The sequence below is a fragment of the Neofelis nebulosa genome, chromosome X (assembly GCF_028018385.1).
Source record: "Neofelis nebulosa isolate mNeoNeb1 chromosome X, mNeoNeb1.pri, whole genome shotgun sequence".
In the NCBI taxonomy this organism is placed as follows: Eukaryota; Metazoa; Chordata; class Mammalia; order Carnivora; family Felidae; genus Neofelis; species Neofelis nebulosa.
The window spans coordinates 94,535,476-94,548,384 of record NC_080800.1 but is presented as its reverse complement, the minus strand read 5'-3'; the positions used below and the strand labels follow the sequence as shown (position 1 = coordinate 94,548,384).

The window sequence follows — 12,909 nt, the reverse complement described above, 5'->3', positions numbered from 1 at the left end:
TTTTTTTGTGTGATAGTTTTGTAATCTGTACAAAATAGCACCTAGCACTGTGCCTTGTACATGGTAGGTACTCAGTAATATTATTAGTTAACTGATTGCTGGAAGATGAGGTAAACAAATGTAAAGCTAATAGGAACTATTAATTTAGTGATGTTCTTTCTAAATAACTTATTTTTTTAGATGTGTGCAAAAGCAATTTATGTCTGATGTTTCTCTTCATCTCCCTTTTCAGATGTTAGCACGTAGGAGTACAGATTTTTTAAACATAAACGTTAATATGCAGTGACATTAATGTAATAATTATGTCTAGCTTTGGAAGGCATTAAAATATTTATCATATCTGGTCATAATGTAAGGAGCACATTTTACTTTTGAAATGTATAATTTATAAACAATTTTAATTAGATCCTTGGCCAGTTCTGTTAAATTGATCTCAGAATTTTTTTATGCTAACTCTAGCATTTTCTCCACTAAATAATCTCTTCCCTTTTTCTAAAGTATGTTGCCATTGCTCACATCTCTTGGTATAGATAATTAAAATTTTTGTTTACTATTACAATACTTGAATTGGAGTGAGTCCAAGAAAATCAGAAGTAATCTTCTATAAGGATATATCCATCCCTTAGAGGATTTGATGTTATTTACACCTTCTCTGGTTGTAGATTTCTCTTCCATACTGCATTGTAGATTCCAACTTTATTAATAAAGAATCTGAAATGCTATTTAAAATTGCAGATCAACCAGGAATTATAACCTGTCTCTTTAAGTTGTAACACAGTCGTTGCAATGTTTTTGTTTGTTGTTTGTCACGATTTAAAATAATTTATTTAGAGTAAGGTTACCCTCGCATATCAGGAAGTACCACCTCGGACTCCTGTTTTGACTGTATACTACTTAGATGCTCTTTAGTTAGCTACTAGTTGAAGGTAAATGCAGTGGTAGCTCTGGGCTGAAAGAAGCCATGTGCGCACTCCCAAACTAGAGGCTATTAAAAAGCTGCTTAGGTTGGGTTCAGCGATGATTTTCTTAAAGCAGCTTTGCCAGTTGTTTAGTTCCTGCTACTTTTAAAAATGTCTTTTATTCATTACGCATGTTTATACTAGTACTAGGTGGATGAAGCTACCCTAGGAAAATAACAAGAGGGTATTGCACAGAATTAACAGTCAAAAAGAGTGGGAAAGGAGATCGAATAGACTATCAAGTAGATAACTGGTACGTGTTCAAAGTCTGAAGCCTAGTTTTTAGAAGACAGTTTCCTCTCTGAATTGCATAGGTTAAGCTACTTTGTATTGGCAGTTTACTGTTGAGTTTTTAGAAGCTCATCTTTATCCCCCTTATCAAAATACTGGATTATTTCTACTTGTATTTGAGTGTATTGAAGTCCCTCTGAATCAGTGAAGCTGTCCATATTAAAATAGCTATTCTGCAAGTGTTTAAAAAATGTTTTAATTTATTTTTGAGAGAGAGAGAGAGAGAGAGAGAGAGAGAGAGACAGAGTGTGAGCAGGGGAGGGGCAGAGGGCGAAGGAGACACAGAATCTGAAGCAGGCTCCAGGCTCTGAGCTGTGAGCACAGAGCCTGATGCAGGGCTCAAACTCACAAACCATTAGATCATGACCTGAGCTGACGTCGGACGCTTAATCTACTGAGGCTTCCAGGCGCCCCTATTCTGCAAGTTTTCAACATTCGCTGTAATTTGGGAAATTAAAAAAAAATACTATTGTCTTAAAAATTATCTTAATGTTCTACCCTAAATTATTTAGCTAATTCTTCAAATTTCCACCAATCCTTCTTATCTATCTTATTATTAGAGAGGTGGCTGCTGTTATTTTTCTTATACAGATTTGCTTATTATGTGGCTCTATAATAAGTTGACGTTTAGCTGGTTCCTTAGAATTTGCTTGGTTATCATCATAGAGAAAGGATTACAATATATGTGGGTCTTTTGCAATGAATAGCTTCAGTTGACCGGTTCCCATTGCGTGTTCATTCCTTTTAACTTGTATGCTATTTTCTACTATATCTTTCTTTTTAATAATTATGTTATTTGCCGTGAAGTGTGTCCTGAGAGTTTTCACTTATTGTGGAAAGATGTACTTCTGAGTACTATGTGATATGGCTGAATAAAAAAAAAAAAAAAGCAATTTTGAAACGTTCTATTGATGTATAACTAAGGATCATGGAAAGGAAAATCAGATTTTGAGAAGTTCATTACTTTGGTTTGGAATTTTGAAATTATGTACATAACCAATTTCATGGGATTTTTTTTTTCTGACCATACAAGTAGTCCAGTGTTAACCTCTAGCTTGTTACAACTAATTAAGTAGTTCTCTCAACCCTTGAAATCCATCCATTCTTTCTTTTCTGTTTGCTTTACTAATGACTTCCCCTGTCCTCTCCCCCTAATCTTACCCCTTCCGTCTTTTGGTTTGGGTGATGTACGGGAGATGTGAATACAGGCGGAGGCCTTTACGTTCTAGAGCATCGTTCAGTGAAAACCTCTTCCAGAGGACCAGAGCAGCAGGGCATGCATCAGGGTGTCTATAGAGTTTGTGGAAGCCTTAAGTGTTAAGGGGCCAGGTGGGTACAGCTGAATTTTAGTCTTTTACTTAAAACATAGTACTGGTAACTGGATTAGGGAAATGTGTTAATAATCTAGAATAGATATTTAGATAAAGCAGATGTTTATTATTATTATTATTTTTCAATGTTTACTTATTTTTGAGAGAGAGAGAGAGAGAGAGAGACAGAACATGAGCAGGGGAGGGGCAGAGAGAGGGAGACACAGAATCCGAAGCAGGCTCCAGGCTCTGAGCTGTCAGCACAGAGCCCGACGCGGGACTCGAACTTGTGAACCGGGAGGTCACGACGTGAGCTGAAGTTGGACAGCTTAACTGACTGAGCTACCCAGGCGCCCCAAGCAGAGGTTTATTTTGACCTTTAATATCACAGAGTAAAACATTAAATATCCACGTACAAACAAACATTTACATAGGAGAATTCTTAAGTGTATGAAACACATTTTATAGGTAAGTAGGTCTCAACTGTTTTTTTCTTTCTCCTCCAGTATGACTCATATGCATCAGTGATCACAATGCTAGTAAGTGTGGTTTGAGGAGAATCCAGAATTTACTGTAGTGAGGGCATAGTAATATGACCCCCCCCCCCCCGTTCTGCCCCCCCCCCCCCCCGCAATAATTCTGACACTCACCCCTCGGGATAGTTCTCACTGTTATATCTCTTTTTTAAAAATCACTCTTTAAAAAAGTATTTCTTCTTAATAGTCTTGGGTATTTTTTTACCCTGATTCTTCTGCATTTGGGGATTAAGTGCAATTTTAGTTACATGCCCATACTACGAAGAATAAAGATGGCATTAATCTCGAAATTCTTTGGTGCAAAGCTACACTCCTTTGCCTGTGTTCCTTGTCCTTTGCCTCTCATGTGACTTTCCCCAGGGGAGCTTTAATACATCCAAGCTAGTGAGGAACGCGGGGTCATAGAAATTGGCTTCTTTATGTCAACCATCTTTCTATAGTTACCAACTTATCTTTAGCTTATGATCTATTTTAGTAGTTCATATGTAGTTTTAATTTTTAAGGGTTTTCTCCTGTATATTTTGATAGTTGACCTCCAAAAAGTTTTGAATAAAAGATGTATTTTATTCTTTAGAAGACTAAACTTTAAAATTGAAAAGTTACATTTATATCTATGGTAACTAGATAAATATTAAGAACTATTAAATATGTTGGTGCCCTATGCTAAAGAAATATATTAATTCATTACTTTTGACTTTGAGAATAATATTCAGAATTCTATAAAATTATGGACAAATAGTTCTCTCATATAATGCTTTATCATTCTTTTTCTTTTTTGTTTTCTTCAAATACCATTTCATCTGGGTATTAAAAATGTAATAAACTTGTGTTTGTTTTTTTTTTTAAGAATGGAACTTCAGCATGGCTTTGCCTTTAGAATTAAGATGTATTTGGCTCTTAGCAAAATAGTCATCTGTTACATCAATATAACTCGTGTCATTTGCTGTGCTGGGAAAATGAAATCAATCATGATGGCACCTAAACAACCTGCATCTGTTTATCTTCTGTCTCGGCCAAAAGTTAGATACACAGGGCAATAGCATGGTTAGAAGATACCCAAACTTAAAGAAAGGGTTTATGAGAGAAGATGCATGGAACAGTCGGTGAGCTTCATTCCCTAGTAATACCCAGTGTGCTTATAGGCATTAGATCGAAATAATATTTAACGTTGTTTTTTAGCAGAGATCTTCATGGACCAGATGCAGTTTTTTAGGGAGATCTATTCTATCGTGTGCAAAAAAAAAAAAAAAAAGAATACTTTTCCATGTATTTTGAAATTAATGTATTGCTTTACTTCTAGGATTCTTAACCATTCAACTTCTGTCCCAAGAAACAAGCCAAAACAAACTGTGGAATGCGAAAAGAGGTATATAAATATCTTAGTCCTTATATTTAGTATTGTATAACGAAACTTGATTCTCTAACACTGATGTTCCCATGTGTGGGCTTTAATTGAATAAATGATATAGATTTAATATAACTAGATAATTTAATGGGGAAATGTGTTTACAGCACCAGATGAATTTACTTTTGATATAAACGAATCCAAAAATGCTAATTTGATCTCTTTTTGTGCTCATACCTGCATTCTGTCTTGGTGATAGAATCGTTTATTCATTTATTAATTCAGCAAACCATTTATTGGATTACTATTACTGCCAGGAATAATGTTTTTCTTCACCATTGTGTTTATTCTCTGTTACTGTTCACTTTTTCGTTTCATTTCAATTGGGTTTTACTAAATTCTTCTACATGAATACAGGGTCTAAGTTAATATATGTGAATTCCACAGAACTAGAAGACTTTGAAAGTTTCGATTTATTCTTTATGGCGGTTTGAAAATTTGCATCAGGCTCAACTCCTGGGTCATTCCCCCAGGAGTGTAGAGGTCCAAGACTAGGGGTAGGCTGAGTATTGAAATACAGAGAGAGCGAACATTTCTTGAATGCTTGTTATATGCAAACTGTTCTGATGTGTTAGATGTCTTCTCTCATTTAATCCTCTTTGTGAAGTTCGTTACTGTTGTTACCCCATTTTGTAGGGGAGAAAACTGAGGCTCAGAAATTACCATAATTTGCTCAAGGTCACACAGCTAGTAAGTGGTACAGTGAAGATTCAAGCCCAGGTTGTCTGGTTCCAGAACCCCACATCGTAAGATATGGTAACAACATTCAGCTTCCTCGAGGTTCACACATCCCACTGATAACTTTTCCTGGATACCTCACGGTCTAAAGTGAACTTACTTTTTCCCGACGTGACTGCTTCTCATAGGGTTAGCCTGAATGAATGTGTCACTACTTAGTCACCCCAGCCAGCAACTTTGAAATCATCGGAAACTTCTCTCTGTTAGGCACCCCTCCCAATCTAGTCCATCTTCTAGTCAATCACAGAAAATTCTAGCTCCTTAACATCACTTGCATCTATCCCAACCTCTCCATTCCTAGCACAGAGGTGTTGGTTTAGGCCCCATCCTTTTCCTCCTGGATTACTGCAGCAGTCACCAGTCATCTCCTTTCTTCACTTTTGCCTACCTTTAAATTTGTCTTCTGCACTGATGTAAAGAGTGATGGCTCTAAAACCGTCTAACTGTGTGCCTCCCATTTATTATTTTCTACTGGTTCTTTATAACTTTCAGGAGAAAGTTGAAAATGTTTGACTTAACCTGTAAGATTGAAGGGAGTTTCTGCCTACCTCAAGAACCTTATCATGCGCTTTCCCACTGGCACCTTTTGCCGTCTGGAAGGGTGCTTTTTCTTCTTTATTCTAGCATGGTTTCATATATCTGTGTTCTATATCCTGGTTTCTCTACTGGGATTGCCCTTCTTTTTTTTCACTTGGGCTTTCAGAATTCTGAGTTCAAGTGTGAGATGACTTTTTTTTAAGTTCGTTTATTGATTTATTTATTTAGAGAGCATGAGTGATCTGGGAAGGGGTAGAAAGGGAGGGAGAGAGAGAATCCCAAGCAGGCCCCATGCCCAGTGCCAGACCCACCGCGGGGCTTGATCTCACAACTGTGACATCATGACCTGAGCCAAAATCAAGAACTGGACGCTTAACTGACTGAGCCACCCGGGTGCCCCTAAGATGACTTTTTATACTCCAGTCTAGAAACATTCCTCTACTCAAATTTCACTAATTGGATTTAACCCACTCCCTCCCTTTTTGAAAACCGATTGTGTTTTCTTACACATGCTTGCTCTCGTAAAGTTTGTGTCATCACTCTCCCTGTCACTTCCTTTCATTCCCATCTTAAGCTTCCTCCCCAGGTTCCTAACATTCTCTTGAGAAAGCCCCAGTTACTCGGACCTCAAAATTGTGATGTGTAATCCTGGCCTCTCCTTCATAGAACTGTTACTTCTACTTTCCTCATCTTCAAAACACTCAATATTTTCTTTTAATTTTTTTTAACGTTTTATTTATTTTTGAGACAGAGAGAGACAGAGCATGAACGGGGGAGGGGCAGAGAGAGAGGGAGACACAGAATCGGAAGCAGGCTCCAGGCTCCGAGCCGTCGGCCCAGAGCCCGACGCGGGGCTCGAACTCACGGACCGCGAGATCGTGACCTGAGCTGAAGTCGGACGCTTAACCGACTGAGCCACCCAGGCGGCCCTCAGTATTTTTTTTTAAGAACAAAAAATAATTTAAATTTGTTCCTGATTATAAGATTAGTGTAGCTTTTCTGTTGAAAAATTATGAAATTTAGCAAACACATAAATAAACACCACCTATTGCCCATCTCTCTAGAGATGACAAGCTATAGTACTTTGGTATTTTTCCCTTGAGGCCCTTTTTTCATCTGTGTGTGCGTGTGTGCACACACCACAGAGTTGTATGACCCGGTGCCTATTGAGCACCTCTACTTAGATGTACCATAGGCATATGAAACTTAATTTTCCAAAACCACACTCTTAATCTCCCTCCTTGTACCTCTTAAACTTGGTTTTCCTGTATTTTTTTCCCATATCTGAAAATGTCAACTCATCCTTGTAGTTACTCAGCTCAAAAACCTCAGAGTCAACCTCGTCACTTTCTTTCACACACCATATCTAATCCACGAGCAAATCTTGTTGATGCTACCTTCAAAATATACCCTGAATCCGATCCCATCTTGTCACCTCCACACCTACCACCCTAGCCCTGGCCTTCTCTTACTTCATTTATTACAGTAGCTTCCTAACAGTTCTCCTGCCCTTGCTTTCCTTTAGCCTGTTTTTCAAAAAAGCATCAGATGGGTATTTTTTCAAATGTAAGTCACCCTTCAGAAGTCATTCTTTAATGACTTTCCATCTCATTGAGAATAAAAACCAGAGCCCTTTGAGGACTCGGAAACCTCTAACATCATCTGGCTCCCTGTTGTCTTCCTCTCTCGCCTCGGTCTTCCTAGTTAGTTAGTTCTTCTCTAGCTCTACTGGCCTCCTTGTTGAATCTCCGTATACCAGGCATTTTCCACTCCTTCAAGGCTTTTGCCTCTGCCTGGAATGATTCCCCCCCAGGTAACTGTATAAGCCATATGCTCTGCCGTCAGGTTTCTGCAGCAGCAGCAAGGGGTTCCCTGAACAACTTAAATAAAAGACCATGCCTCTCCCACTTCTGTCTCTTTATCCGTATCTCGGGTTTATTTTTCTCCACAGAACCCTCTGACGTTCTAAATTTATACTTTTTTACCATCTGGCCTCCTGAATGTGTATTGCTTTATTTGTTCATTGTTTGTCTTCACTACCCCACCGCCCCCTTGGCACACTACAGTGTCAGTCAGCTTTATCAGTTGTTAGAGAAGACTATTGAAATCTCCAGCACAAATCGGGGATTTGTCTTTGAAGTCCTATCATTTTTCCTTCATATGTTCTGAGGCTTTTATTAGCTGCATAGATGTTTAGGGTGAGTTTATACGTTGGTCATTATGAAATGGCATTTTTTATATCTCTGGTAATGTTCTTTGCTCTGAAGTCTACTTTTCTGATATTATATAGTCATCTCAGCACATGATACATCTTTCTCCATCCTTTTATTTTTTTGAATTTTTTAAAAATGTTTATTTATTTCTGAGACAGAGAGAGACAGAGCATGAGCGGGGGAGGGCCAGAGAGAGAGGGAGACACAGAATCCGAAGCAGGCTCCAGGCTCAGCTGTCAGCACAGAGCCCGACGCGGGGCTCGAACTCACAGACCTTGAGATCATGACCTGAGCCGGAGTCGGTCGCTCAACCGACTGAGCCACCCAGGCGCCCCTACCATCCTTTTATTTTTAACCTGTTTGTGTTTTTGTGAAGAAAGTGGGTTTCTTATAGTTGGCATATGGTGGCACCTTCCTTTTTTATCTAATCTGACAGTCTGAATTTTAATGGCAGCGTTAATATTGCTCATATTTAATGGAATTATTGGTATTAACGGATTTAAATCTATCATCTTGTAATGTGTTTAATTTTTGTCTTACCTGTTCTTTGTAGCCATCTTTCTTCTTTTTCTCTTGTCTTTTTTTTTTTTTTTAATTTTTTTTTTCAACGTTTTTTAATTTATTTTTGGGACAGAGAGACAGAGCATGAACGGGGGAGGGGCAGAGAGAGAGGGAGACACAGAATCGGAAACAGGCTCCGGGCTCCGAGCCATCAGCCCAGAGCCCGACGCGGGGCTCGAACTCACGGACCGCGAGATCGTGACCTGGCTGAAGTCGGACGCTTAACCGACTGCGCCACCCAGGCGCCCCTCTCTTGTCTTTTAAATTTTATTTGAAAATTCCTCTTTCTCTCCTTCATGGGCTTATTGGCTATAACTCTTTGTTATCATACGTTAGTTATTATTTTGGGGGTTACAGTATAGTATTTGAACATCTCACAGTCTATCTCCAAGTGCTATTATGCCATTTCATACATTGCATGACTTCACAACAGAATCCTATTTCTTCCCTTCTGGCCTCTGTGGTGTTGCGGCTACACATTTGACTTCTATACGTGTCATAAGCCCCATAATACATTGTTATACTTTTGCTTTAAATAGTCAGTTATTTCTTTAAAGAGATTTAAATAATCAGAGTAATGCCTTTTATCCTTACTCCCTTCGTCACCATCTCTTAGTGCCCCGTGTTCCTTTGTGTTTCCATGTAGTGTCATTTTCTTTGTACTTGAAAGAGATGTTGTACTTGTCATCTCTTGAACTTTGATTTTTTATCTATTTTATGTCCATCACGTCTGTACTTAACATGGTTAGTCTTTTCCTCGAGCTTCCTGAACATGACCTGATTGAATTTTTGGTTGAACCGTGAACTTCACCTTCTTGGGTGCTGGATCTTAACAGCATTGCTGTAAATATTCTGGAACTTTGTTCTCGGATGTGGTTAAATTACCTGACAACAATTCGATATTTTGGGGACTTGGTTTTTATGACTTGTTACGTGGAATCAGTGTGACATTTAGTCTAGGGCCAGATTTGGCCCCCTAGTGGGGCAAGACTTTCTTAGTACTCTGGCTGATGCTCCATCAACTATATGCTTTTCCGGTCTGGCTTGTGGGAACCCGTATCGCTTGTAGTCCCCTGTGAGTCTGAGAACTATTCTGTCGAATCTTTCTGGTGATTCATTCTTTTGCCTAGTATAAGATCAGTGATCAGTACTCAGTTGAAAATTTGAAGATTTTGAAATTTGAAAATTTGAAGAAAATTTGTGAGAGTTCATAAGTTCTTTCTCTGCGTGTTGCTCTTTTCTTTATTACTTTGTCCTGTTAATTCCATCTACCTCTTTCACTCTGGGTCCCAGCTCGGTTTCCTTAATTCACGGATACCCTTGGGCCATGCTTTGGTTCCTCGTCTGTGGGCTGAAGCCTGAAGCCTGGAAGCTCTCTTTCTGCAGCAACCTGGCACAGTTGTGGGGTTTGACTTGTTTGTTAGCCGTCTGTCCAGGAAAAAAAAAAAAAAAGACATGTCTTTTTTTTTTTTTTTTTTGGCCTTGCCTGATATTCAGGATCTTGGAAGGTAGAATTTTATATATCTTGTCTGTTCTTTTAGTGTTTTTAGTCAGGGAATAAATCTGATCACTGTTACTTCTGTCTTGGCCAGACACAAAGTATAATTCCTACATTTTGTGTGTTTTGTCAATATTTAGTTTGCTTCTTCATATACCTTGTCTGTCCCAATGTTTAAAAACTTCTACTGCCCATATTTTTCATATGCTTGTGATGTTATCTTTATTTATATTTAAATCTTTTAGTCATTAATTTGGTATTTGATAAAAAGTAAGGTATCTAGTGGTTTTTTTTTTCCTCTCTTGCTCCCTCTCTCCTTTTTTCATGCCCTCTCCTCCTCCCCTTCTGTTTTTCTTTCTTTCTGTGTGTATTTTATAATTGGTTAACCAGTTGTCTCAACACTATTTGCTACGTAACTTATCATTTCTACGGTGATTGTAAATTTCATATTTTTAAATGAAAAGTTGTTATATTTGTGGTCCTGTACTTGTCTTCCCCTGGAAAATCTGGACCTAGTAGTATTTAATTACTCTAATTTAATAGGATTTATGTAATTTCCGAGTAGGGAAGTCCCTTTTATTATATAACTTTTCTCTTCCTGATCATCTGTTCTTCCAAATTAACTTGGAAATTCTTTTATCACATTTCTTTATTTAAAAAAAATTTAATGTTTACTTTTGAGAGAGAGACAGAGACAGAGCACAAGTGGGAGAGAGACAGAGAGAGAAAGGGAGAGGGAGACACAGAATCCGAAGCAAGCTCCAGGCTCTGAGCTGTCAGCACAAAGCCTGTCGCGGGGCTCGAACTTGTGAACCACGAGATCATGACTTGAGCCAAAGTCAGACCCTTAAACCACCGAGCCACCTAAGCGTCCCTATTGCATTTCTAATACAAGCTCCAAAATACTTTCTGGTTTTTTATTATAGTTCATTTCAGGTGTCCATTAATTTGAAGTAAAAGTTACACCTATAATACTTAGTCTTTCTGTCTAAGAACTTTCCAATTATTCAAGTTCCTTACTAGACATTGGTAGTTTTTTTTTTTTTTTCCATGTAGGTCTTATGCATGTTTAAGTTCAGTTTCTTCCATATTTGCTTTTCCTTCCTTTTATGAATGAGTTTTTTCCTAATATATTTTGTAGCTTGTTATAATTGATATATGAGAAGGCTATTAACTTTTGTATATTTTTTATAACTGGTAACATTCTCTTAGTAAGAATAGATTTTACCTCCTTTGGATAATTATGTTTTCTATAAATTTTGAAAATTGATTTCTTTCTCTCTAATTTTTACATGTTTCTTTTCTAACTGTACTATAGAGAAGTTCTATAACAGTGTTGAATAATAATAGCTCTTGTGGGAATTTTGTTTGTGTATTTTTTCCAAAGGAACTTCTTGTTCAGAGTGGCTATCTAACAACAGCATGTGTGGTTTACTGTTCCCCACAAAAATAGATGAAAAGAATTACTACCATAGCCCCTGTGTGTCAGAATGAAGGGTTAGAGGTTCATAATCAGTAATTCAATAGTCAAAAAAGAATTGCTCCCCTATTCTCTTTGGCATTTAAACAAAAGACATTTGTATAAAGAAATTACTCCGTTTCTGTTTGTTTGTTTGTTTGTTTGTTTTTGGTAATGGTTTAATACAATAAACATTCTGTGTTTTCATTGTTTGTCTAGGTGTCTCACGTTTCTTTTGGCCTCTAGAAAGTCCTTAGAGGAGTTCTGTGCGTAGGATGATATTAAGTAAACTCGTTTTAATGTTTTTTAAAGGAATATAAGTGATTGGGAACTTAAGTATGTTTTTGTCAGCTAAGTTTTATCTTATTAGTTCAAACCATAGACATGGGTAAATTCTTTAGATTTCTGCTACAAAAAGAGAGAGAGAGACAACTTTATGATGCTCATAATAAATACTTAAGGGTAATTCTAAAGATTTTAATATATTAAGGCATCTTTAATTTTGTAGTGTCTCAGCAGATGAAGTTAATTCACCGTTATCACCTCTCACATGGCAGGTAAGAGGAAAATGAATTACTGTTATATCTAATATTTTGTTCTCATTTATTTAGTTAAAAGAAATTGTCTCATTACAGCCTTTAGAAAATCAGAAGGATCAAATAGATGAACAGCAGTGGCCAGAATCTCAACCTATAATCTGGCAGAGTGAAGAAAGGAGGCGGAGCAAACAGATTAGAAAAGAATATTTCAAGGTACTTTATTGAATTGCAAAATTTACTTCGTAATTATTAGTTTTGATTTTATCAGTTTTGTGTTAATAAGGTAGAATAGAACTCTAGTTACATATAGTAAATATGTTATTTTGTCTTGATTTCCCCCATGCAAGAGTATAGATACTATGATCCAGTTAAATAGGTAAAATTTCAATAATTCAGAATAACTAAGGATGAGTAGATCAGTCTGAATTGTGATTTACCAAATACTTGACAAGAAAGATGAATGGTTGCTATCCTGCTAATTGTAGCAGTATGTAGCCATGTTTTAGAAGAATTACTTAGAAAAGGTCTTTAATTAGATTTGTTTCAGTATGTAGTTCACACATATTTGCAATTAGCATTTAACTGTTTCGGTCTAAATAAGTGCTATGTACATGGCTCTTAAAAATGCCTGAAAGTGTTTGTCCCTCATTTTTTCTTCTTGCTACCTTAGTAGATTTCTTAAGATGATCTTTTATCATAGATAAATTTGGAAAGCTTAGACTATCTGAATTCTCTCAGATTTCTAGTTTAGGAGTGTTTTAATGAAATTTTACTGGGTATACCTTTGTAAGTATTATAGTATTACTCGTTTGTGGTTAAAGTCCGCTATGTTTGTAGATGCCTGTGGAATTGGCATAATATTC

General features: G+C 37.2%; 1 protein-coding gene across 3 annotated transcripts in view; it reads left to right on the top strand.

Annotated features, from left to right (window-relative positions):
* Positions 1–12,909, top strand: part of LRCH2 (leucine rich repeats and calponin homology domain containing 2) — a 101,351-nt gene that overhangs the window by 57,940 nt on the left and 30,502 nt on the right. For all 3 annotated transcript variants that reach the window (XM_058712503.1, XM_058712500.1, XM_058712502.1), the window contains 3 exons: positions 4,397–4,462; positions 12,016–12,064; positions 12,143–12,259. In XM_058712503.1, coding sequence (XP_058568486.1) covers positions 4,397–4,462; positions 12,016–12,064; positions 12,143–12,259 — 232 coding nt within the window. The remainder of the gene's footprint in view (positions 1–4,396; positions 4,463–12,015; positions 12,065–12,142; positions 12,260–12,909) is intronic.